We start from the raw sequence: 25,477 nt of genomic DNA, 5'->3' as shown, positions 1-25,477 counted from the left end.
TATCAGTGGTCACTCACACCCTTGCACACAGGGCTCTCAAAAACGGTCAAAAATCGCCCTCCCTTGTTTGCGCAGGAAGGGAATGCATTTGAGGTGGGAATGTATCGGAGTCTGTCATAACTTTTTCTTTATAACTGTGAGAGGGGGTTCTTGTGCACGGAGAGTCCATCATTTCCCCGATAACTCACAGAGGTTGTGGCTCCGGAGTTGCAGGCAGGCCACCAGTAGCTCCAGGGCCTCCCGTGCTATCATGGCATCCTTTGTGGAGACGTGGGTAGCTAGGAGACAGACTCCCGCGTGTAGACTCTGGACGTCAGCGTCGCTGGAGGAACTCGCTGGAGGAAATAACAACAGGACAAACAAACAGAAGCAGGATTAAGCCGTGCCCGAAGTATTTCCGCTGTGGCTGTTGGCTATGAATGTATATGCAGTAGTGTCTTTCCGTTGGCTAGATTGATAGATTGGGCAGGCATGCAACTTGGAAGAAACAAAAAACAAGGAAACTCCAATCTGTACAAGACTTTGTACAGTTTTTCGATTTTGAAAGGCATAAGTGTGAAGTGAAAAACGAGGAAATCAGGTGATCCGAGGAAAAGTTGCATACCTGATTGGGGAGTCAGGCTGGCGCAGTGGTACTTTCCTCGCCTTCCACCGCTGGATTGGGTTTTCAGTCCCTATCTGATTCTGTGGGTTTTCCCCACAATATTCTTCTGGGGTTTTCCTCCCACCTCTAAAACTGTAACTTCTTCTCATTGTCTTCTCTCAAAAGTTTTTTTCAGGCTTGTGAGCTACAGTGTATAGGGCGCTTTTGAGGAATCCTTGGTTTCATTACCAGTAATAAATAATAATAATAATAATAAAAAAAAATTCAGACATGAAGTCTTGGCTTTGCAAAGCGCCCTCTTTCACTTGTCAACACAAGATTGTACGATACGCGCAGACGCAAATAACTCAACAATGCACGAACGTGATAGTTTTTAAATATCACAATTTTAAAAGACGCGCCAGACACTCAATTCTAACAAATGACAAATTGCAACAATAAAAAGTGCAGCATTCTGGGTTTTTTTAACACATACTCCCTAACATGATTTACTAGGAACCATACCCATCCTGGCAAACTCCAACACCATATGGGAAACTGTACACATATTTCTGACTTTGTTTCTGGAGGTGTGCCTGCCTTATGTAAAAGAATGTCAGTTTAGGGGCACTGTACCCATCCTGACAGATTCCAACAAAACATGCCGTTGGGGTTTGCTTGGTTGAGTCCTGTTAGGGTTAATAGGGTAACCTCTGTTCAGGAATTCATGTTGTCTATCTCAAATCTCAGTCAAGTTTGTTGGTGATTGGGTACAAAAAAACACCAAAATTAAAAGAGCCAGTGGTATATATTTTGGAGAATTCTGGAAATGGAGCTAGGGCCAATGGCCTTGACATAAATGGGAAAAATGAGTTCATATTTCCTACCTCCGCTACTGTGTCTGCTACGCCTGTGGATTCCCATGGCAAAACCCCCGCCGGGATTCTCTCTGATCTGATTGGCCGAGCTGGCCAGTCGCAGCTGGCCTGCAGCCGCAGCCCAGCACACACGCATCAGGCAGCCGATCATGGATGAGAAATCTGACGTGCTCATCGTCTGGATAAAAATACATTTAATTAATCAACCTATTTGAATTTCACTTGTTTTAATGGTGACAAGATCCTACAAAATGAGTCTTTTTAGTGCAGTTTTCATTTACGAGTTGTTCATGTACAGTATAAAGTACATAATTTGCTCAAAAAGAGAAAAATCCAAGCTTTACACATACAAGACTTTATACAGTATTTTTCAATTTCAAAGATTGCGCTGGATCGCACACATATGGCTTGAGGCATGCAAGACTTAAGTTTCATCTCAATGTGTACAAGCATGAACTGTTTCCCGCAGAAATCTTTAAAATGGAACTCGGTGACATTTCCATGGCTTTTCCAAAAAATCTTAGGGCTTTCCATGACCAATTCCTACACTGTTTTTGGCATCCTAGGAGCCCTTTTACTGGCCAGTCATCACACTGAGGCAAAGGATGCCACTCCCTTTCAGCCTTCCAGTTTGACACAAGACCACTGAACACCACAAAAGCATAATGTACAGAGCAGCCTGCCACAGCCAAATACTAGGCATCATCACATATGGGTTGGGCAGGATTCCATGACTTTTTCTTGGAATAGTCAGGTTGGCATCGTGGTATTTTCCTCGCCTTCCACCACTGTGACCCAGGTTCGAATCCCGCTTAGGCCAACATGTGGATTGGGCTTTCAGTCCCTGCTGATTCCGTGGGTTTTCCCGTGAATATTCTTCTGGGGTTTTCCTCCCACCTCTAAAACTGTACTTTCTTCTCAATGTCTTCTTTTTACAAGTTTCTTCAGGCTTGCGAGCTACAGTGCCCAGGGCGCTTTTGAGGAATCCTTGGTTTCATTACCAGAAATAATTAATCATAATAATAGTATCAACTCTCCGTGGCTCCTTGTAAAATAAACAAAATTTCATGACTTTCCAGATAGCTCTATTCAATTCCAGGGAAACAATGCAGTATCCAGATGCCACTTTAGCGGTTGTGTACAAAGTCCATGCAGAGTCAAGAAAATTTTCTTAAGTATATCCAAACAAAACTGGAAATGTTTCTCAGTCCCAGATTCATGTCTGTTCAATATGTTTGCAATAACTGACCTTTATTGAGATGATATATGACAAAAAATGGGCGTCAGGTTGCAACATTCTTTACAATTGCAGGATTTTCCGAATTTGTCCATGACTATGGGAACCCTGAAAGCATACAAGCCTGAACTGTTTTTGATAATAGTGTAGTTCGGCCATATGGAAGTAATTCAGACATGGCCTAAGATACCATACCTGTATGACTGCAATAGCTGTGGACGTGCCCTCCCTGTAAGCCACGTCTCCACTGGCTTCCACGCTGGACATTCTCTCCACCAGGCTCATCTTACGCGGCGAGGTCCCGTAGCTGGACGACAGGATTCCCGAGTTGCTGTCGGCCGACAGGTCGGCTTGGCCCTCGGTCAGCGACAGGTCACTCTCCATGACCGCGGTAGTGGTCTCCCCGCACAGTAGAAACCTGTCAGTCAAAAGGAGGGCGCAAAATTCAGCTTCTAAATTCACATTGCTCAAAACTGCTATATTCCTATTCCTTTCACATTATAACACCTCACCCACAGATTCTGTGTCTTGATTGGCCGAGAGCGAGTCACATGATACTTTCTATTTTTGCTATCTTTCAGTGCACGGCCAAAAGTGCTATAACCGTAGCAACCAAAGTACTATACCATAAGCAACCAAAGTACTATTTCCACGGCGCGGTATTTGTGTGCAAATGCATGCTGGTGTGCGCGTTGCGCATTTTGTTCCAAAGAGAGCGTGTCACAGAGTTGGGTTCAAACATTTCGCGAAGGGGTAGTTTGAAAGAGAGAAATACATTTTCCACCAACTTTGTATTGAAATTGAAGTTTATTTCAACAGTGTTCAGATTTAAATAATTAAAAATATCATAACCAAGCATAATCTGTGGGTGAAGTGTTATAAAACAAATATTGAATGCTTTATCTCGCGGTGAAGTAAAACTAGCCTCCCGAGGTGATCCATGGAGCATTCTATTTTCCCGAGGCTTCACCTCGGGAAAATAGAATGTCCATGGATCACCACTCGAAGCATACAATATTTGTATACTATCAAAAATCTCTGTGTTGGACCTGGGTTGAACCCCAAGATTTTGAGAAACCTTTCCACACTGGTAAGAATATCAAAAATAATATTGCCCTCATCCAGGTACTCTGAATAAAATATTGCATTCGGGTATGTTTTACGAAAGCATACAATGCACTGATTTATTCTACCATTAGAAGCCTGATGCAAATAATAATACATAATATAGAATATTTTGTTCGCTTCTCTAGATAAATTCTACGTTTAATAAGTGCACCATATACATCAGTTACTGGTCTGAATCTTGCAAATTGGAGAAATTTATTATTCAATACTTGTAGTTTGGCAGTGGTCTTTTGTATTTTGCACAGAAAAAATCAATTGGATTTGATTTTTCTCGAAATTTCTGCAAAATGGGTTTCCCCATGTCAAAAATTGCAGTATCTCTTTGTGAGACATTCTACAGGATGTATTCTAGCACACAGGTGTCCTTTATTACACAAAAAATCAATCCAATGTGATTGTTCTCTCAGAATACATTCTGCAAAATGAGTTTGCCCACATCAGTATAGCAAGTATTTCATTACTCTCCCTACAGGTCAATCATTTTACAGGATGTGTTCTAGACATTCTCACCTGGCCAGGTGCAGGCAGATCATGTAGCATCCTCTCCGCGTCTCTTCATCCAAGTCCTGCGGGATGGACTCCCTCTGCAGCACACTGATGACCAGGCTCAGCCCGCCAGCATTCAGGAAGTTCTCCCGGAAGGTCTGGGCGCTGGTCTGGGTGGCTCTGTCCTCCTGGAGGGAGGGTACTAAGCGACTGCTTAGGACCTGGAGGGGGAGGGGAGGGAGAGAACCAATGAAATAGTATTATACACATATGGACTGGCAATGAGGTCACTAGTGCACATCTATGAGCCCCGAGGGACTGTGAGTGACCAGAAGAAGGTCCTATTTCCTGAGGCCAAGGGCTGAAGGAATAGGACCCTCTTCTGGTCTCTCACTGGCCTCTGGTATTGCCGCTTTTTTCAGGCATGCAACTGGGTATTCACACAAAAAGAGGAATTCAAATCTTTCCAAGACTTTGTACAGTGTTTTTCTATTTTCAATGGCACACATGGGAAGTAAAAAAAGAGGAAATCAGCTGATCCGAGGAAAAGTTGCATGCTGTTTTTTGCAGCTTTTTCGAGAACCGCTCGTCCAAACAACTTCAAACTTGGTGGCTCTGACACTGCACAATCATTCTACAATTGAACCAACGCCAACTGAACCAACGCCAATGCAGACAAAATACCGCAACACGCCTTATTACACGCACCAGGTGTTTTTTTTTTCACACATAACACCTATTATGCAACATCTCCACTGGCTTCCGATTAAAGTTAGAATCATGTACAAACTTATGCTTCTCACTTATCGCTCACTACACAACATCTCCCCTCCGTATTTAACTACGCTACTAGCTCCCCACCAATCTGGTCGTTCTGGTCTCCGGTCTGCTAACCAACAACTTTGGCTGTACCGAGATCGTACCGATCCTGGGGGACAGATCTTTTCGTATAGCTGCACCATTTCTTTGGAATAGTCTCCCCATTAACATCCGATCAAGCACATCTCTCAGCTCATTCAAAACGGCTCTGAAAACACACTACTATAATCTAGCCTACAACATCACATAATAAGCTCTTCTGCTTGTCAGACTACATAGTGATACATTGTTTTTGTTCTTGTTTGTTTTATCGTGTATTTTCTTTACTAATGTAGCGCCATGAGCACCTTTTGCTAGGTGGATGTGTGCGCTTTATAAGTACCCATTATCATCATTCTTGGGTGCTAAGCGATACACCTGCCAATTTTGAACTTCAAACAGTGCCCCGTTCTGGAGGTAATTGAAATACAGACACACAACAGACAAACAGAGATTCCTGGAATTATAGTTAGATAGGTTTAGAGAAAGCTACCTCTAGGTTATACAGGAGCCTGAACGCCGACATGCTCTGTGAGTTGGTCTTGAAGAGTGATTCTAGCGTGGCTTTTGTGGTTTCCTTAGGAGAGTTGAAACCATCACCCCAGTCCACTGACGAACCTTCCGTCTGCAAAATAACAACAAAATACAAAAGTTACTGTCCATTCGAAACAGTCTGTAAATGCACATTTGTCAATTTTGCATATTTTAGGGTTTTCTGTTTTTTTGAATGGGATTGCCAACCCCAAGTTGATGAAAACGAAAACACAACAAAAAGGGGGAAACATGCAAGTAAAAAAGAGATTGATATTGCGTTTGGAACTGGAGAAATTATAAAAATGTGAAAGTTGGCTGTTTTTACATTTTTTTCAGAAATGTATCCATTATAGACTTCTCCTATAGATTGGAAAAATTAAGAATGATTGACAATTTTGGAAATAGTGAACTTTGGTACTCTACTTTGAAAGTCTATTTGAAGGGAACTGTAAGCAAATAATTTAATGAATTTCGAGAACAAAAAAACAAATTCACATATAGAAATAGGAATGCATTGAGTATCATTTTAAAGCTGATGGATTTATTTCCAGATTAGTATTTGAAGCTACAATAACAGATTTTTAAAAGCTCCCCTTCTTACCTGTCTACAGATGGAGTCCAGTGCTTCTTGCACGGTGGGATCTGTTGGGATGAGCATCAACAGATTTCGTACCCTTTCTGTTAACCTAAAACAACAATATTGAAAAACAACTTTGAAGTAAACCATGGACCCCAAATTTACAGAATGACCCAGATAGAAGGAAAGTAGAGTGCTGTGGCTTTGTGGTTAATGGCATTGGATTCGTGGTGTGCGGGTAAAGCTGCAGGTTGTGGGTTCGAGTCCAGCCTGGGGTCACGGTGCGTGTGCCCTTGGGCAAGGCACTTTGTCACTCATTGCTTCTCTCCAGTCACTCATTTGTCACTCATTGCTTCTCCCAGAAGTAAATGGGTACCTGTGAGGGCAGAGATGGTTGTTGTGATTGAGTTAACGTCCTTGCGCCTAACAGGCAGCATCAAGCTGTATACTCCCCAGGGAGCTGAAATGGTATTTGGAATGTTTCAGTGGCCCAATGAGTAGGGTAATAATGATGTAGCACCGTGAGTGCCAGTAACTGATGGATACGTGCACTGTATAAATACCCACTATTATTATCATTGGTAAGTGGACTACACATGTTGTTAGATTAAACTGCTGCCAAAGTTATGCCAAGCCAGCAAATAAAAAAATAAGCAAATAAATAAAAACAAAATTCTTGTAATATTATTGTCAGAATGCAACTAACCTTGACCCTTCTAGCTCAGCCAGCTGATACAGCATCTCAAAGACTTGACCTCCTGTTGCCATGACGACACCTGGCAATGACCTCTCCATATCGGTCAAGTAGCTCTGTCTGCCGGTGAACGGAACGCTCTGCAGAAATATGACATGCAAAAATGTTTACAAATAGATGGGTCAAACGTTCCAATGACCAGAGAGAATTTTGAAAGTTTTTACCATGAACTACAAACCTGTTCTTTCAAATGCCATGTAGAGTTTTTGAAGGAATTTGAAGGATTTAAAGGTGGAGTAGATCATTTGTCATTTGCGCATTTTTTTCATTCGCAGCAACAAAAGTGCTCAAATCTAAAGAATGGTGCTTAACAACTAACCTGACCAAATTTTAGTTCTGTGAATGCTGTATATTCCGAGAAAACACTATTCTAGGATCTCGATCTTATCTCATAGTTTGCAGAGTCATGTTTTGAATTGCGCCCGAATTCATCATCCGGGACATTTTCATTCAGCCGATTGCAGCTACGGGATGTAATGCACTGAATCAACAAATAATAGCAACCGCATGCGCGTGTGCGTTGTGTCAACACTTGCGCGCACCTGCGCATGGATTCGCCCAATTACAAACCAACCAAGAACAGAAATTTCCTAAAAAGCATCACTTGACGCATCTTTGGATATGGCCCTCTTTTACTGTTTTCTTCAAAATGACAGCATGCCGGAAGAAAATAATTTCACAGAGAGTTTATTGCCATCCCCATCTTTAAACCAAGTAAGCTTTCAACAATAATTTGGTCAGTAACTTTTTTGATAGCTGCAAATGATCTACTCTGCCTTTAAGAGGGTAGGGCCACGCTTTTAGTACTTTACATGGATTTTGGTTCATCTGTAACCCTAACTCCCTAGCATGATTTACTAGGAACCATACCCATCCTAGCAAATTCCAACACCATATGGGAAACTGCACACACATATTCCTGACTTTGTTTCTGGAGGGCCTGCTGGCAGAGCTACACTGGCTCCCTGTTTAACAGAGGATAGCGTTCACAATCTTCACCCTTGTGTACAAAATTCTCAACACTCAAGCTCCATCATATCTGGTTGACCTATTACATTCACATCACTCAAATTTTCCTGATGCTTACAGACACCGACTCCACTCATCATCCGATCAGACCCGGCTTTCTGTCCCTAGAAGTAGGAAGAAGGCCGGAGATAGCTCTTTTGTTGTGGCCACCCCTCGCGTGTGGAATGAGCTTCCTTCTTGTCTGAAAGAGGCGGTCTCGCTGCCTGTATTCAAACGTCTCCTTAAGACATACTTGTTCCTAGTCCATTCGTAATCGTATTGTGTCTGTTTTTCTTTCCTGTTAGTTTTTGTTGTGGATGTGTGTTAAGCGCTTTGTTCTTTGTAAAACGCTTTATAAATACTTTGTATTATTATTATTATTATTATTATAATAAAGGAGAGACTGGTTCCCAACCTCCATTCAGAATTGATAATGTTGGACCAGGAACCAGTCTACAACAGAACAGATCTGTTTTTGTTCAAAAGCACCGCCCTCATAAAAGACTTTTTTGGGGGATTGAAGATGTCCAAAATAGAAAAAAAAAGTTTTTCTTTAAAATAAAACCCTCAAAGGTTAAAGTTGGTATATACGTTGTTTTTCAAAATTTTGATTTTCTTTTCAGAAAGAATTTTCAAGGAATATAATGTCCTGTAAACAAATAAAAATGCTTGTTTGTATTTGCAGGCCTTTTACGGTTTCAAAATATGGTTTTTAATAGTGCACTTCAGTTCATTAAGTTTTGAGCAAAATTCTATAAATATTCATATGTAGTGACATTAGCTATATGTTTAATTTTGAATCACGTGTTTTGTATCACCTGGTCCGGCTACTTGATAATTGCTGTATGTTGGTGACACTCCGGTTGCACAAAATTGATTATTTCAAGATGTGACTTTTCCTTGCAGTTTTATAAGCAGTGAATTTGTAAAAATTACTGGGATATCTCAGTGCTGCTTTTAGATAGTGAAATCCAATAATGCCATTTGGGTCCTACCTCGTCAATTCTGGACACTGCCGTTCCCAACTGTTTGACCGTCAACAACTGCTGCTCCTCAAACTCCAACTGCCGCAGCAGCTTGGGGTACTTGTTGGACATCAGCTACACAAAAAACAAGTTAACAGATTTTCTTCTTACAAACTAGAAATCTAACAATGATTTTTTTTTATCCTTCAGTGCGCAAACACAATCTAATAAATTGAAATACTGTTCTTATACGTTAAAGGGAAGATACAACATTTGCAAACATCAAAGAACAAAATGATCAAATTATCATGAAATACCTTACTGGATTTTTAGGGAATGACAGTCTAAACAAGGCATCCTGTAAACTCATGGCTACTGGTGTGCTGACATTTTCAGGAAAATTTGTATTTTTCCATGCTGGTCGGCCGACCAGCGTTGCAAAAAAAACTGGCTTATTTTCAAAAACTACTTCTAATTTTTCATATTTAAGTATTCTATGTTTTCTACAAGCCTGCCAGACTGATTCTCTGACCTTACAATTCCCCAAAGTCTACAAAATTGTTCCATTTCATCTTAAGTGGGGTCAGGGAGCCAGACTACAAGAACATGATTGGTTTTCCTGGTTTTTCAAGCATATACAAGCCCAAAACGTGAACCAAGGCAGTTGAACAATATTTGCTATAACATTCTAATCCTCCAAATCCATTTAATTCTGAAAATTGCTGCAAAAGCAAATGTTGTAAATTTCCTTTACTGGCATACAGAATCATTTGCATTTATCACAAAAGTAGCCTATCAAATTGTTATCAAAAGGCTTATTTGGATTAAAGATTGTAATGGTACTAAACACCCCGTGCTATTGTTCCATCTGGCCTGCTGTCACTTAAAAGAAATCCAAAAATGTTGGTGATTTCCAGCGATCAGTCAATCGACTGATTTTTTGAAATACTGTGATGAAAATGTGCATGGTTTTCCCCCCTGTTTTCTCAAAAAGTTTAACTTCCACTGAGTTGAAACTTCCATGGAATGCAAATGATCTCACATGCCATATGAAGGTTTATGTGAGTAAAAAACAAATTTCTTCAATATTTGTAAAAAGCCAATTACTCAAAAGTAGCATTGGGCACTTGTGCCTTGTTGTTTGGGGCGGGCTTACAATTTTACAATTTGTGATTTCTTTTCTTTAAAAAGTAATTTACGAAACAACAAAATTCACAAGTATGCTACACTGAAAATTCTGTTTAGTATGGACTCCGTGCACAAGTACCCCCTCACCGGCAAGAAAGGGAGAGTTGGGGGAGACCACTGAGAGAGACTTCAAACGCATCACCGATGACGCCTGACGCTAACGCTAAGACACTATGACTTTATGCACATTTAGAATAAATAAGTTGTGTGTACTTCACGCTATATGCACGCAAAGCAGTGTACATGCTCTACTGGTACATAACCCCCGAGGACAGACACACAAAGGGAAAACAACAGATCCTTCCGTCCTTGGGCATTGGGTCTTTTGTTCAAAACGGTCCTCTGTAGTAGGATTGTGTGCTTAGTGTATGGAAAAGTGTTATATTATAAGGACAAAGGGAAACACAAAGCATTGTCCTTGGGAGTATGGTAAAACAAGAGTGTGTGTGCACAGCAGTGTGTCCCATCCACCCGGCTCTCAAAATTGGTAAAAAAATGCCCTCTCTAGTTGGTGCACGGAACCCATGCCCATGTACTCATGTCTCTACTTATTTGATTTGTGGGTTCTCTCTATTTACCATTCTATCATTTGCAGCTATTTGAATGTTGTCCACCGTTGTCCTCATCCGCTGGGCAATTCGTTGACGGACGCTTTGCAATGTCTCGTTCCCGTGACCCTGAAACAAGTAAAATCGCACTGATGTAGTGATGTAACAATTTTGAGGTTCCTGCAGACGTGCACAATATCTGTCTGAAAAAAAAAACATTTCTTAAGTATACAACAATTCAAGAAATTAAATTTTTACAATGTGCAAATATTTTCTCCAAAATTCAAATACTTGGCTTCTATTTTCAGCCCCCAAAAACTCAATAAACAAAAACAAAGCAAAACACACAAACATTCAAAATTTCAAATATTAGCTTCCCTGAATTTTTCAATCTACAACCAAACTTTTTACTTTTGGTGTTTTTAAAATATCTAGGACCCTCAGGGAAAAAAAGTTTTGGGTAATTCCACACAAAGTGGACATGGTTGAAAAATGGACGAAAATATGATGTCTTCAGAACTACAAAACGTCAAAACCTCAAATATGGTATCACATGAAAGTGGACAGCAGAGCTTTTTATTTGAGTGGTGCACCAGTGAGATAGAATGTGGTTAAATGTATTTTTTTTTTTTTTAAGTTTTGGGGTGGGCTGAACTGAAACATTTTAGGCAGTCATTTGGCATCTTGTTTTCACATGCAAAATGCAAATTGTGAGTTTTTGTTTTTAAAGGGAAGATACAACATTTGCAAACATAAAAAAATGAAATGACCAAATTATCATGAAATACCTTACTGGATTTTTAGGAATGACAGTCTAAAGCATCCTGTAAAATCGTGGCTCCTGGTGTGCTGACATTTTCAAGAAAAAATGTATTTTTCCAACGCTGGTTCGGCCAACCAGCGTTGGAGAAAACTTTTTTTTTTTTCAAAAACTGCTCCTACTTTTTCATGTTAACTTATTCCGCATTTGCTTTGCAATTGATCACAGACCTGTGAAGGGGTACAAGCCTGCTAGACTGATTCTCTGACCTTACAATTCCCCAAACTCTATAAATTGCTCTGTTTCATGGGGTCAGGGAACCAGACTACAACATGATCAGTTTCTCAATTTGAGGTTTGCCCTTCAGTTTTCTTGCTTTTTCCAGCATTTACAAGCCCAAAACGTGGAACAAGTAAGTTACAATATTTGCTATAACATACTAATCCTCCAAATCCATTTATTGCTGAAAATTGCAGCAAAGGCAAATGTTGTACATTCCCTTTAAGGCAGAGAGAAAGGTCAATATTTTATAAATATATCACACAGAACTTAGAATACCATGATTCAGTAATTTGTTTATCACGCGTTGGAAGTTGATTTCAGACATTGACAATATCGGGACCCGCCAACATAGGCTGGATAGCTCAGTTGGTAGAGCACCGGAACGGCAATCCGGAGGTCACAGGTTCAAACCCTACTCCAGTCAATTTCTTTATTCAATCTTATCAATAAATGTTAACTGCTTGTTGAAATTTAGGAGAGAACAGAAACTCACCACCAGGATGAAGTCGTACTTGGGCGAGTCGCAGATGACCTGCATTGTGATTGGCTGTCCCTGGTATGATGCACCATGGGGCAGGATGGTACGAGGTGCGAGATGCTGGTCCTCAACCGTGGTGATGTACGTCTCGGCTAGCTTGAGGAGTCGCTCGATCACTAGTAACTTTGCCGCTCTGTTAAAAAAAATCAACCAAAAAACACACCATTCATAAAAATTGTTGATGTCCCTAAGGTGGCACGGCCCCTAACATGGCGCATTTTGATTTTTCGCCTCTAGCGCCTTGCTAGGGCAAAAGTTTTATCTCAAATTTTACAGTAAGTAAAATTTCATCAAGTTCTAATCATTCCCATTCATAAATCTTGAGTTTTTCTCCCCATTACAACGTTAGCAAAGAAATTTCATTTTGGCGTGATTTTCCAATATATTTTTTTGAAGTGCACAATGAACCCTTTTAAAATGCGCTCAAAAATAAGAAAAGAATTTGCTGACAACTTGTAATTGTGTGAGTAAGAAAAAGGCCTTGAAAGTTTTGACTGTTTTGTAGTAATGAAAATTAAAGACGTGATTGTTTTTTCCTTAAAAACACTTTTATTCCACGATTCTATACTCGTTCTCTTAAAATATGTGTAGAGACATATCAAAGATAAAAAATATCAATAAATCTGAAAATAAAAAAAATAAAAACCACCACCTCACATTTGTTTTTTGTTTTTTTCATTTTTCTCCGCTACAGCCTGTACGACATTCAGAAAGAAATAAAAAGAAAAGAGAAAAAAAGCAAGAAAGAAAATAATTGACACAAGGTGAAATCATAACAAAAACAGAGAGCCATGAACCAAGAAGAAAACCAAAGAAAGCAACATCTTGTGGCCTACTCCTGCCAAGAAATCTACACAGAGCATCACAACCGATATGCTTGGCATTGTTTACCCCTTTAACTTGCATGTTTCGGATCCCGATCAACTTTGAAACCCCCCGAAAATTTGAAATGTTTAGATTGAGTGTTTTTAGTCTTTTCGGGCAGATACCTAATTCAAACTTTGGTCAAGTCAAAACCCGATGGCAAAACCGAAACAATAAACAAATAACATGAAAGGGCCTTGGCAGCTATGCTCAATAAGGGAATAAATATGTGCTTGGCGGGTTTTAAACAAGTACGTATACAACTGGCTAGGGGCCTGGTCGGCAATATATCCGGAGTCAGGTACCGAGCTGGTTTAAACCTGTACTTGTTTAATACCAGCCAAGAACATATTTATTCCCACTCATCAATACCTTTCGGTTCAGAAGTCAAAACAAGTCAAAAATTCAACAATTTCCAATGATTTTATTCAACAATTTTACCTCATGTTTTGTGAAACACCCCTCTGACATTTCTGTGGTATGTGCCTCGCACGCGTAGCGCTAAAAATCTCCTTATATGGAATTGGCGCGAGTGCAGCGTGTACCATGTGATGTTGCGCAGAACGCAGCGGTGTTTTACCGGCGGTTTCAAACCACCCACGTGACGGGCTTTTGACCAATAGGAATGGGTAAACTGTCTTAGGTATTTATGAATTAGAATTTTATGAATCCAGAGGATGGGGAAATGAAAAGTGTTTTGTTTATGGGGGTGGGGTGGGAGGTGGGGGTGGGAGGTTGGGGTGTGGGTGGGGTGGGGGTGGGGGTGGGGGTGGGGGCACGAGTTTGGCAGATAAAGGCAGAGGGAAGGTCAAAGGTACAATGACTGCTTGAGATTGGGATAAAAATATTCATCAAGGGATAACCAACAACAATGGAGAGCAAGGGAGAGGATAATTCACAAATAAAATGGAATTCATTTAATCACCTCAAATATGACGGACAGGAGAAATAGAGCATGTTAGTCTACCCCAGTTCACGGTTCACTTTTTACGTGAACGACTTGGAACCAAACACTGACTAGTCTAGCCAAAGACTCCCGCGTTTGAATTTACCCAATTGTTATCTGCTTTGAGGGCAAACAATAGACCGCTTGCAGATGCATTTGATAATCGACGCGTGAAGTCGCACAATGCCATGTTGTGGGACAAGCGTATATCTTTCAATGCACATTTTGTCCCACAACATGGTGTCGCGCACCTTTGCGCGTTAATAATCGATCGCGTCTGTAAGCGGTCTATACGGTCCGAAAAGTTGAGCCCCCCCCCACCCCCGGTTTTTTTCAGAGCATCACAAACTCACAAAAGAGATTTGTCACATGGTGCTACGTCAATTTCATTATCTTATCATTTTCATCTGAAAGTGCACTAACATGCAGCATTTTCTTTTGGGATTTTGCACACATAACAGTACTGGCAACAATGGCAAGTGTTCAACATTTCTCCTGAACAACTGAAAGGGTGCTTATATTGGTGTTCCCTAACGTGACGCACTTTGACTTTTACCCCGACATTCCTCATGTGGTGTTGCCAAACTTCTTTGTTGACAAACTTCAAATTCATTCAGTGGAAAACTGGTACTTTTACGTTATTAATGCTTGCTATGGGCTGTGAACAATTTCAGTGTCATGAAATTTAATCCGAAATTCGCAAACGGTGCATCCGGAGATTGGGCACAAAATCGGCTGAGTGTTCCCTAACGTGGTACACTTGAATAAATCTTGGTAAATTTCAAATTAACATGTACAAATTTCTGTAAGTTGATAAATTCTGATAAACCATTATTATCGCTACTTCCATACCCAACATGAAGTTTGCCAGAAAATTAGTTTCCTATATTTGGGGGGCATTTTCAAAGGGTTCACTGTGCACTTCGAAATGAAATCTGAAAATCACGCCGAAATAAATTTCTCTGCTAACTTTGTAACAGGTAGGTAAACTCGCAATTTATGAACCGGAGTGTTAGAACTTGATGAAATTTCACTTTCTGCAAAATTCCAGGCAAAACTTTTGCTCTAGCTAAGCGCTACAGGTGAAAAATCAAAGGGTACATCAACACTATGCAGCCCGTAGCAACGCAAAAGTGTGTACAATACAAATACCTCACAGAAATACAGCTGCAATGTTATACTCATTAGTCAACCACTCACGCGGGAAAAGTGAAGGTGAAAAAAAGGGAGTTATTATCACCAGATATACTACCAAACACTCAGTGCCATGTTATAAAATCACTTTTGCCCCCCCTAAATTTTTTTCTTCTTATATTTGGTCTTACCTTCGACAACTCGTCATTAGACCACAAGATGGTTGCTCACTTTGACATACGACAGAGGAAACGGATGGAGGTACAGTTAAGAAAAGAGGACAGACCCGAAAAAAAAGGAATCAAGTTGACAAGAATGAATGGGAACATTATGAAAGGAAGCCATGTTTTTTTTTAAAGATTATGGAGTGAAATATGAGTAGCATGTCATGTGAATGTTTGTGGCTAATTTTGATTTTGTTTTAATTTGGTTTGAATAAGCCATTTGCGAGTAACCTATACCCTTTGGGATTTACATTTGAAAAACATCTGGTACACTGACTTGCTCAGAATGCTGGGCACATTTGAACTTTAAATTCTCCAGACCAAAGACACTGTTGCTATATCACATGATTCGGGGCAAGCTCTTGCATAGTTACGTAAGGGACGCTCAGCACCAATACATTGTTCACAATGGGTGAGAATGGCACAAAGACACCAGACCATGCCGGAGCTGGGGGTTGCTAGCATAAGGCTTGCCCCGAATCACGTGATACAGTAACAGTCTCTTTGGTCGGGAGAATGCTAGATTAAAACGCACAAAGCATTGTTTTAAGTCAGCGTTCCAGATTTTATTCAAATTTAACTCGCAAATGGCTTATTCCGCTATTTGGTTTGGATTTTGGATACTAGATATTCGAAACCAAACTTAAAAGAATTAGGCCTTCCATTTTTTGGGGACACAAGCTAAAGAAAACAACTGTAACATCCCCCAATTTGTTCCATGGTCTCTGATTGTAACTGCATTCACTTGCTAGTGGTCTTCTCGGTTCGTGAATAGCCTGCCCATTCGTCTGATCAGAGAGTTCCCATCCATATTCTCACCATTACAGCTCTCAAGGCCCAATGGTCATTCAATCCCGCAAACTACATGTATACCATCGTGTACAGCATTCCGTGCGGCACCTGAACTCTTAACTTTTTGTTGGCATGACTGTGAGCTTCCAGTGAAATCGGATAACTTTCAGACTTTTATTGGGTTTGAAAAAAATTAGGATAACCAGATTTTGAAATCTCTGATTCCTCCCACCACTAGCTGGCCCACAAATTTTTAAAGTTTCTTTTAGCGTTAGCTATCCAGTCAGTATACAGGGATCAGTGATCAGATTTGATCAGTGATCAGAGATTTGATCAAAGATCAATGATTTGATCAGTGCTCAGAAATCAGTGATTTGATCAGTGAACACTGATTTGATCAGAGATCAGAAATCAGTGATTTGATCAGTGAACAGTGATTTAATCAGTGATCAGAAATCAGTGATTTGATCAGTGAACAGTGATTTGATCAGAGATCAGAAATCAGCAATTTGATCAGTGAACAGTGATTTAATCAGTGAACATAAATCATTGATTTGATCAGTGAACACTGATTTGATCAGAGATCAGAAATCAGTGATTTGATCAGTGAACAGTGATTTGATCAGTTATCAGAAATCAGTGACTGGACCCCAGGGTAGCACCACATCACTGGTTCCAGTAACACAAAACCAATAGATCATATTTTAGAGTGAACAAGTAAGTAATAAAGTCCGTCATGAAACGACTGAAAATATTTCTAATTCCCCCTGGATGGGATGCTAGTCCATCGCAGAATACTCCCCAGCTAATGCTGGTACCCATTTATACTCCTGTGTGGAGAGAGGCAAGTGGGGGTCAAGTGGCTTGCCCAAGGACACATTTGACCGGCAGCTGGATTTGAATCCCTGACCTTCTGATCATGAGTCACGAACCCAAACCACTAGGCCACACTACCCCTTTGAGCGAATGAGGATGTGCTGTAAAGATGCCTTTTTTCGGGTATCAAGACTAGAAATTTCACCTTGAATGAAATAATTTTGCAACGTATCTTCAATCTACAGATTAAAGATTTCAAAGATGTAGTCTTTTTTAATACAAGATATAAAGGGCCCATGCAATGTGCCTTTTTTTAATACAATCCTTTAAAATGCACCTTTGTGTCACATTTAACCTTATTTTCAATTTTCGTTTCGCCATTTTCAAGGGTATTTTGGTGCCTTTTTGGTTTTTATGCTAATGCCAATTTCCATATTCATGAGCAAAGGTGTGATGTCATTTCAGGCAGAAAACTCAATGTTACAGCTATTTCAGCACCACAAGTTGCCAGAATGTTGAATATTTTGCTGTCGTGAATTTTCTTTTCTTTGGTGAATTATTGTGTCAGTACATGGCAGTAAGCCAATGAGCGATCTTTTCTCACAAATGTTTTCGATGAGCACATTTTTGGGTTCACAATATGAACACACACAAAAAATCGAAACTGAACAGTGTCTTCCTGAAATGACATCACAGCAACAGCGCCCTCAGTTGTCCAGAAAATCATGGCATATTTCAAATGTTTAAATCAGTGCACTTTTCAATAAAATTAGCCAAAAAGGGATGTTAAATAGTTTTCATACATTTAAGCGGAATAGAAAGTTGCACAAAATGTGTTCCAAAGAAAAATTCATCGCATGACACCTTTAAGTCAATGAATTGAGAATGGAATCTGTTTTGTACCCAAAAATGGCATCGTACAGCACCTTTCTCACAAATCAGCTACGGCTTGTCGCATCTCACCTCAAGGGGCTTGGGATCGTGGCTACGCCAGGCACGGTAGCCGCAGTCAGTGTCTTAGTGGCTTGGGAGATAGCACGGGCTACGGCTGTGCCTCCCAGCGCGATGGTGGCTAGCTCCAGCCTGTGGTAGCACTCTGCGATGAAGCCATTATGCAAGGCAACAGGATCCTTGTATTAGAAGAAAAAACAAAACAAGCACTTTATATCTTTGTTCCAACATTTGTCCGCCGTTTCAATGACAAACCCACACAATGTTTAAAGGAAGAGTAGATCATTTGCAGCTATCCAAAAAGTGACTAATTTTGAAGAGAACAATAAAAGAAAACATTCCAAAGATACATCAAGTCTTTTTTAACCTCCATGTCTCTGTCTCATCATCAGACCTTCAAATCTTGGTCTTAGACCCTCAAGTTTTTGTGTCAGTCTCAGACTTCCGGGTCTCACCATTGAACTTGGACCTTCAGGTCTTGGTCCCTGCTTTTACTCTTAATGTCTCTGTCTCATCATCAGACCTTCAAATCTTGGTCTTAGACCCTCAAGTTTCAGTGTCAGTCTCAGACTTCCGGGTCTCACCATTGAACTTGGACCTTCAGGTCTTGGTCCCTGCTTTTACTCTAAATGTCTCTGTCTCATCATCAGACCTTCAAATCTTGGTCTTAGACCCTCAAGTTTCAGTGTCAGTCTCAGACTTCCAGGTCGCAACCTTGACCTTGGACCTTCAGGTCTTGGTCTCGGCTTTGGACTTTAAAGCCTTGGACAAGGAGCTCTAGGTCTTGGTACGGAACATTAGGTCTCTGTTTCTTTCTCGGACTAGGACCTTCAAGTCTTGGTCTTAGACCCTAAGGTTTCAATCTCAGTCTAAGACTTTCGGGCCTCAGCATCGAACTTGGACCTTCAGGTCTTGGTGTCTGCTTTTAACCTTCATGTCTTTGTCTCATCATCAGACCTTCAAGTCTTGGTCTTAGACCCTCAAGTTTCAGTGTCAGTCTCAGACTTCCGGGTCTCAACCTTGACCTTGGACCTTCAGGTCTTGGTCTTGGGTTTGGACCTTAAAGCCTTGGACAAGGAGCTCTAAGTCTTGGTACGGAACATTAGGTCTCTGTTTCTTTCTCAGAATAGGACCTTCAAGTCTTGGTCTTAGACCCTAAGGTTTCAATCTCAGTCTAACGCTTTCAGGCCTCAGTGTCGAACTTGGCCATTCAGGTCTTGGTGTCAGCTTTTAACCTCCATGTCTCTGTCTCATCAGCAGACCTTCAAATCTTGGTCTTAGATCCTCAAGTTTCAGTGTCAGTCTCAGACTTCCGGGTCTTGGTCTCGGCTTTGGACTTTAAAGCCTTGGACAAGGAGCTCTAGGTCTTGGTCAGGAACATTAGGTCTCTGTTTCTTTCTCAGACTAAGACCCTCAGGTCCTGGTCTCCGACCTTCTGGTCTTGGGTTTGGACCTTCAGTTTGGGTTTCAGGCGTTTAGTCTTGCTTAGGGACCTTCAGGTGTCGGTCTCGGACCCTCAGCTTCCAGTCTTGGTCTTGGGCCTTCAGGTCTCTTTCAAGGACCTTCAGATTTCAGTCTTGACTCTGGACTTTCTAGTCTGAACCGAACCACGGAAACCTACCTTCTTGAGCTTGCGTGACAGGTTGGAATAGCACATCTTCATCAGATGCCTGATGGCCTGATCGGCAATCTCCTCCACAGGAGTCTCAAGAGCCACCTGCCACATGAAGTCCAGACCGTACAAATCCAGCTTCTCCACCACCTTTAAATACAAAAATATGAAACGCAGGAGAAATAAGACATAGCAAGGGAAGCCTAGTACGAGTAGTCCCAGAGCACACAAAATTCTATTCTGTTTAGTAAAAATGTCCAAACAGTTTTTAGAATAAGCGTTATCTTCAAGCAAACTTGTATCCTCGATCTTGATTGGTCAAACCATGACAACAACGGTGTGACATTATACCGAATCGCACGGTCCATATCGCACCCTGCGTATTGTGCTATTCCAAGTTGCGAGCTACATTCCAGCTGTATGCGCCAAACTGCGAAAAACGTTCGCGTAAAGCGTGCTAGTTCCAACTTAAATGTGTGTCAAGTTTGAAGATAAATTCGTTATCACGCTCGCGAGAAAACAGAAAATGTAGTGCGTCTGTGTCCCACATACCACTCGGCCGACATCAACGCACTACATCATTCCGTGTTCCACTCGCACTCGCGGGATAAATAACAGTAGTGGTAAGGCCAAAAAAAAAGTCTCCGGTTTCTGGTATGGAGCTTGCCCGAAAAGTGGTGCGGCGACGCGGTTTTTTTTATCTGTTTTTTTTTGCTTCAAATGTCGGCTGATGACTGCAAATGGTGCCCGACTAAACTTTGTGCAAATATTATGGGAGACCAGAGAGGCCACATAAAGCTTATTCTCGATCATAACCCCATCTAAAAACACGTTAAAATTGTGCAGCAGCAGGATTCCAGTCAAACCAGTGAGTTTGGCGGCTTTTAGACATCATCTTTCATTGAAAAAAAAACTTTTTCATTTTGCCGACGCGCATGGCTACGGCGACGCGCGCGCATACCAGAAACCGGAGACTTTTTTTTTTGGCCTAATGTAATGGCGATTAAAAATCCACTTCCACCCTTCGCGAGGGTAAAAAACGGATATGTGTCTGATTTAGCTGTTTTCTCCTTTATGGCAGCATCGAGCTGCATACTCCCCAGGGAGCTGAGATGATCTTTGAAAGTTCTCCTTGTACTGTGTCGTGAGAATGCGTTTGGTTCATATCTACACTACATAAATACATATTACAGTTATTATTAATAACTCACCAGACCGGTGGCTGTCTTTTTCAAAGCGTCGCTGTTGATGTTGACGGTTTCAAAGAAGGGTTTGATGCACTCGAAGCCCGTCGGGGAGAGAGTGGTAGGGTCCAGCTTGAGCAGTTTCTCCTTGAAGAGTTGCATCTGGGTGTCTTGCTCCAGGTCTGTCAGGCCGACACGGAACCACTCAAAGCAGGTCTGACATAGACAGGGAGGATAGATGCTAAGCTCAAAAATAGCTCCACATGGTTTTCAGTGAAGAAATTACTTTGCCACACTTTAGAATACTGACGCTGTGACATCATTCTAGTGTTGATGACTTTGGCACTGAATATCAATGTGTAATTGTTTTTCGGCAATTTTCTAATTTGGACACCTTTTCAAAGATAACTCATGATTTCGTTGAGTTCATGAACTCATTGTTGTTAGCTTGAACTAGTGCAGAGCCCGTCAAAAATGTACCTGTTCGGAAGGGGCAATCGAGAACCGCTCAAGCAAACAACGCACACAACTCAATGGTGTTGTTTTCACGGGTTGAACGCACACTCACAGGTTGAACGCACACTTTGTACATTTCGTCATCCCCTGGCACTGATATTCACCCATACTGGACAATGGTATCGCCCTACAGTGAGGGCTGCTCAGTCGACTGCCTACAGTGATGGTTGCTCAGTCGACAGCAAAAGGCATGTTCCCGTGCAGCTTCACACGTACGTGTACATACGGAGACAAAATGGTATGCAGTGCTTTGCAGTCTATTCACCCATACTGGACAATGGTATCGGCCAAAAGTGAGGGTTCCTTAATCAACTGGAAAATGGCCGTGGAGCCCCACACGTACATGTACATAAGAAGAAAAATCTGCTATGCAGTGGGTGGTGGTCTACGCTACGCGGAGTAATTTTTTGATGTTAAATATCAAGTGCTTGTTGGGAATCAATCCATGACACCATGTAATTTGAGCCACCCGGCCCTCACAGTCAGACCATTCACCCCTGATTAACCCCTGGTATCCCTCAGGCCCCAAACAGCCATTAAAACCACAGACTTAACCCATCAATGCCACTTGACATTCCATTTTGGTCACAGGGGTGATCGAAACAATCCCTATGTATACAGTGCATTTGTACACAAGCCTATGTAAATGTGCACAAGCACACTAGGTTTTCCCGCCAATTTTCAACACCTCCAGTAGGATCACAAGACTGACACCCCCTCTGGTGGATGTACCATGGTCCATACTAGGATCTAGTGATAGATGACCTGGGGCATGGCTACCACACGTGGCTGGGACAATATAAAACAAAGAAATGTGGAAGAGATTTTAACCACACCGACTCCAGCTAAGGACTGCCATGTTTGCCTCAGAAAACGCTGCTTTTTTGAGAACTGCTCATCCAAACAACTTCAAACTTGACACTGCACATTCTGGGGTCCTGAGCAATTTGAGCCGATTTTCAACTTCATACACAGCCTGGTTCTGGAGATAATCGAAATACAGACAGACAGACACACAGACAAACAGCGACTTCCCGAATTATAGTTACCGGTAGATGTGACCCTGCCGGTTATAAAAACTTCGCAGCGGTGTATAAAATGGCTGTATAAAACCAACCACGTGGCGGCTCTCGACCAATAGAAATACGTAAACTGTCTCACGTGTTTACAAATAACGGACTAAGCAGCGAAATCATGAAATAAAATATATGAATTGACTATTTGAACTTTGTTTGGCCATAAGGTCCAAATTCAGGTCGTCTTTACGTTTGGCCAACAGTTGCAGAATCGGACCGTATCAACCCATTTCATGAAACTGACCTCAACGTCAAATTCGCAGGCGTCAGGATTGGCCACCAGGCAATCCCATATCTCCCGCGCTCGGTGCCAGTGCAAATACAGCGCCCCCTCTTGGAGAATGAAGGCCAGGAATCGCAAGTGGACATCCAGGTACTGCCAGAATAAATATTTATACAAAATGAGGAACGCACATTAATAAAGCCAACACATACAGGGGGAGTAAACATAAAACGAAACCCAAATGTCGGGACCATAGTTTTAGTGAAGTTCTGCATGTAGCACTTCCAAAATCTAGGATATGAAAGCCCAGTCATTAAGCTTTCTTTTAGTACAAAAATCATTCAAAGCACTCATGTACTTTTCAAGTTACGGAATTTTAAACACAACCACTGTTATAAAGTTCAGTCCATGGATCACAAAAAGGTAAGTGTTCTTTCAGCAAAACAAAAACAAATCACATAGGGATGTGTGTGAATTGTTTTCGTTTTGCTGAAAGAACGCGGGGCATAAAAATACATTTATATTGAAATTTGCATCCTTGTGGAGACATTTCTTTGTTATTGTGAACTAACGTTTTCGAGTTTGAAAGTACAGTTTCAAAATGCTCTTATTTTAACCAGAATTAATTTCCTTGGCTGAAATTCGGACTTAATATCCCTTTTCTAAAATTCTACCATTTGCGACATCAACACACCTTGGAAATTCCTAGTTTTTTAGTAAAATCCATATATCTATTTCGTGAAAACCTTGTGGAGACGTATTAATCTATAGAAATTGCCCTGTGGAGACATGTACAATCTTTTGTTCCCTATTGTGTGCATGTCTCCAGAGGGCACGGTGTATCAGATCATATATATACATATTTTACCTCTTCGTGTGTGTAGCGGCCATCTATCGATACTTTCGGTCCCAGGGGTTGTCCTTCTGCGATGGCCATCTTGTGATATTTGAGCAGACTTTGTGTCGTCAGTTTGATGATGTCATAGCTCTTGTTCAGCTCTTGTGGCAAACCCTACAAACAAAATTACACTATCAACAATAAATGAGAAAGTACCACACTTGCAGTTTTTCCCAAAATGTATAGAGCACACATCAGACCTTTATAAAGATTAAGGTGTGAAATCATTAGGAGGAACTTATGTCATAGTATGTTTTTCGCTGAAAGGCACTTTCCCTTAAGTTTTGGCACTTTACCTCATCTTTTGGCACTTCACATTTTCCTCAGGCCCTTTACCTTATCTTTAGGCACTTTACGGTATCTTTAGGTGCATTATAACTATAACTATAACTTAAAACATTTATAATGCGCTTTCCACCATGTTTCAAAGCGCACAGTTGTTTCTTGTACAGATATCAATTTGCTGATCAAAGGCTTGTGAAAAAAGTTAAACGAGTCTAATGAATCAGTTTCACGGATGTGGATGGGAAGAGAGTTCCAGAGTTTCGGGGCTAGCACAGAGAAGGCACGGTCGCCATAGCGGGTTTTGGTTTTAGGTCCAGGCAGTAACTGAAGATGGGCTGTAGAATGCGATCGGAGGTGGCGGGATGTAGATGAAATGGCTGTGGACTGGGTAGATACGAGCTTCTGAAGGTATGATGGGGCAAGGTTGTGAATGATTTTGAAAACAAGGAGAAGTGTTTTGAAGATGATGCGTTTGTGAACCGGAAGCCAATGAAGAGACCGAAGGACTGGTGTAATGTGTTCATGTTTCTTAGTCCGAGTAACCATTCTGGCAGCGGAGTTTTGAATACGTTGTAATGGAGCGATGTTTGACTTGGGCAAACCCGACAACAGGACAACCAATATCTTTAGACACTTTACCTCATCTTTAGGTGTGTTACCTGATCTTTAGGCACTTTACTTTACGTTAAGGCACTTTGCCTTATCTTTACGCTCTTTATCTTATATTTTGGCACATTTCTTTATCTTTAGGCACTTTACCAAATCTTTAGGCACTTTACCTTATCTTTAGGTGCTTGACCTTATCATTTGGCACTTTTGCCTTATTTTTAGGCACTTTACCTTATCTTGACTTTAGTCACTTTACTTACCTTTTGGCACATTTCTTTGTCTTTAGGCACTTTACCGTATCTTTAAGCACTTTACCTTATCTTTAGATTCTTTACAATAGGCACTTGACCTTATCATTTGGCACTTTTACCTTATTTCTAGGCACTTTACCTTATCTTTAGTCACTTTACTTATCTTTCGGCACATTTCTTTATCATTTGGCACATTTCCTTATCTTTTGGCACTACACCTAACCTTTAGGCACTTTACCTTATCTTTAGTCACTTTACCTTATCTTTTAACACTTTACCTTATCTTTTGACACTTTACCTTATCTTTTGATCCTTTACCTTATCTTTAGGCACTTTACCTTATCTTTAGGCACTTTACCTTGTCTTTGGTGTAGCTCTGTTTTGTGATTCCTCTGGTGATGGAGTGCAGTTGCCTCAGTGCTGGTACAACCAACAAACCCTGCACACAAAAAAATCCAACTGATTATATCCTATATGTGACCAAGACAATATCTTTAAGTTATGTTGGATGATCTTAATTTATGATGATTCTTCCAAACAGAGAGTTAAGAGTTAACATTGGGTTCAATTCCTCGTAAGTTCCACGGCAATGATTTGTCACTCATTGTTAATAAGTTTTTTTTCAATAATTTTTTTTTTAATAAGAATTTTTTTTGAGAACTACTTTTTTTTATAGACATTAAGTGGCGACAAATTGTCAACTTGTTTTAATGGAGAAACTACTTTTTTAAGTTGGTTACTCCGAAGGGGCAGTTTGTGTATCACCCATTAT

The 25,477-nt window shown here is 40.9% G+C and overlaps 1 protein-coding gene across 1 annotated transcript in view; it reads right to left on the bottom strand.

The window, feature by feature from the left end:
* The window catches only part of LOC119728329 (ubiquitin carboxyl-terminal hydrolase 24-like), a 116,011-nt gene that overhangs the window by 71,419 nt on the left and 19,115 nt on the right, over window positions 1-25,477 (bottom strand). Inside the window, exons 12-28 of the mRNA XM_038200529.1 lie at window positions 25,064-25,144; window positions 23,531-23,674; window positions 22,684-22,815; window positions 20,875-21,063; window positions 19,673-19,813; window positions 18,064-18,230; window positions 15,460-15,498; window positions 12,280-12,457; window positions 10,775-10,873; window positions 9,039-9,143; window positions 6,988-7,115; window positions 6,306-6,390; window positions 5,664-5,795; window positions 4,337-4,533; window positions 2,894-3,116; window positions 1,471-1,639; window positions 189-335 (exon numbers count right to left, since the gene is read on the bottom strand). Coding sequence (XP_038056457.1) covers window positions 189-335; window positions 1,471-1,639; window positions 2,894-3,116; window positions 4,337-4,533; window positions 5,664-5,795; window positions 6,306-6,390; window positions 6,988-7,115; window positions 9,039-9,143; window positions 10,775-10,873; window positions 12,280-12,457; window positions 15,460-15,498; window positions 18,064-18,230; window positions 19,673-19,813; window positions 20,875-21,063; window positions 22,684-22,815; window positions 23,531-23,674; window positions 25,064-25,144 — 2,356 coding nt within the window. The remainder of the gene's footprint in view (window positions 1-188; window positions 336-1,470; window positions 1,640-2,893; window positions 3,117-4,336; window positions 4,534-5,663; window positions 5,796-6,305; window positions 6,391-6,987; window positions 7,116-9,038; window positions 9,144-10,774; window positions 10,874-12,279; window positions 12,458-15,459; window positions 15,499-18,063; window positions 18,231-19,672; window positions 19,814-20,874; window positions 21,064-22,683; window positions 22,816-23,530; window positions 23,675-25,063; window positions 25,145-25,477) is intronic.

Source organism: Patiria miniata, unplaced genomic scaffold (assembly GCF_015706575.1).
Source record: "Patiria miniata isolate m_02_andy unplaced genomic scaffold, ASM1570657v1 HiC_scaffold_20, whole genome shotgun sequence".
Classification (NCBI taxonomy): domain Eukaryota; kingdom Metazoa; phylum Echinodermata; class Asteroidea; order Valvatida; family Asterinidae; genus Patiria; species Patiria miniata.
Note: the sequence above shows the minus strand (reverse complement) of the source record. Positions and strands in the feature narration are given on the sequence as shown.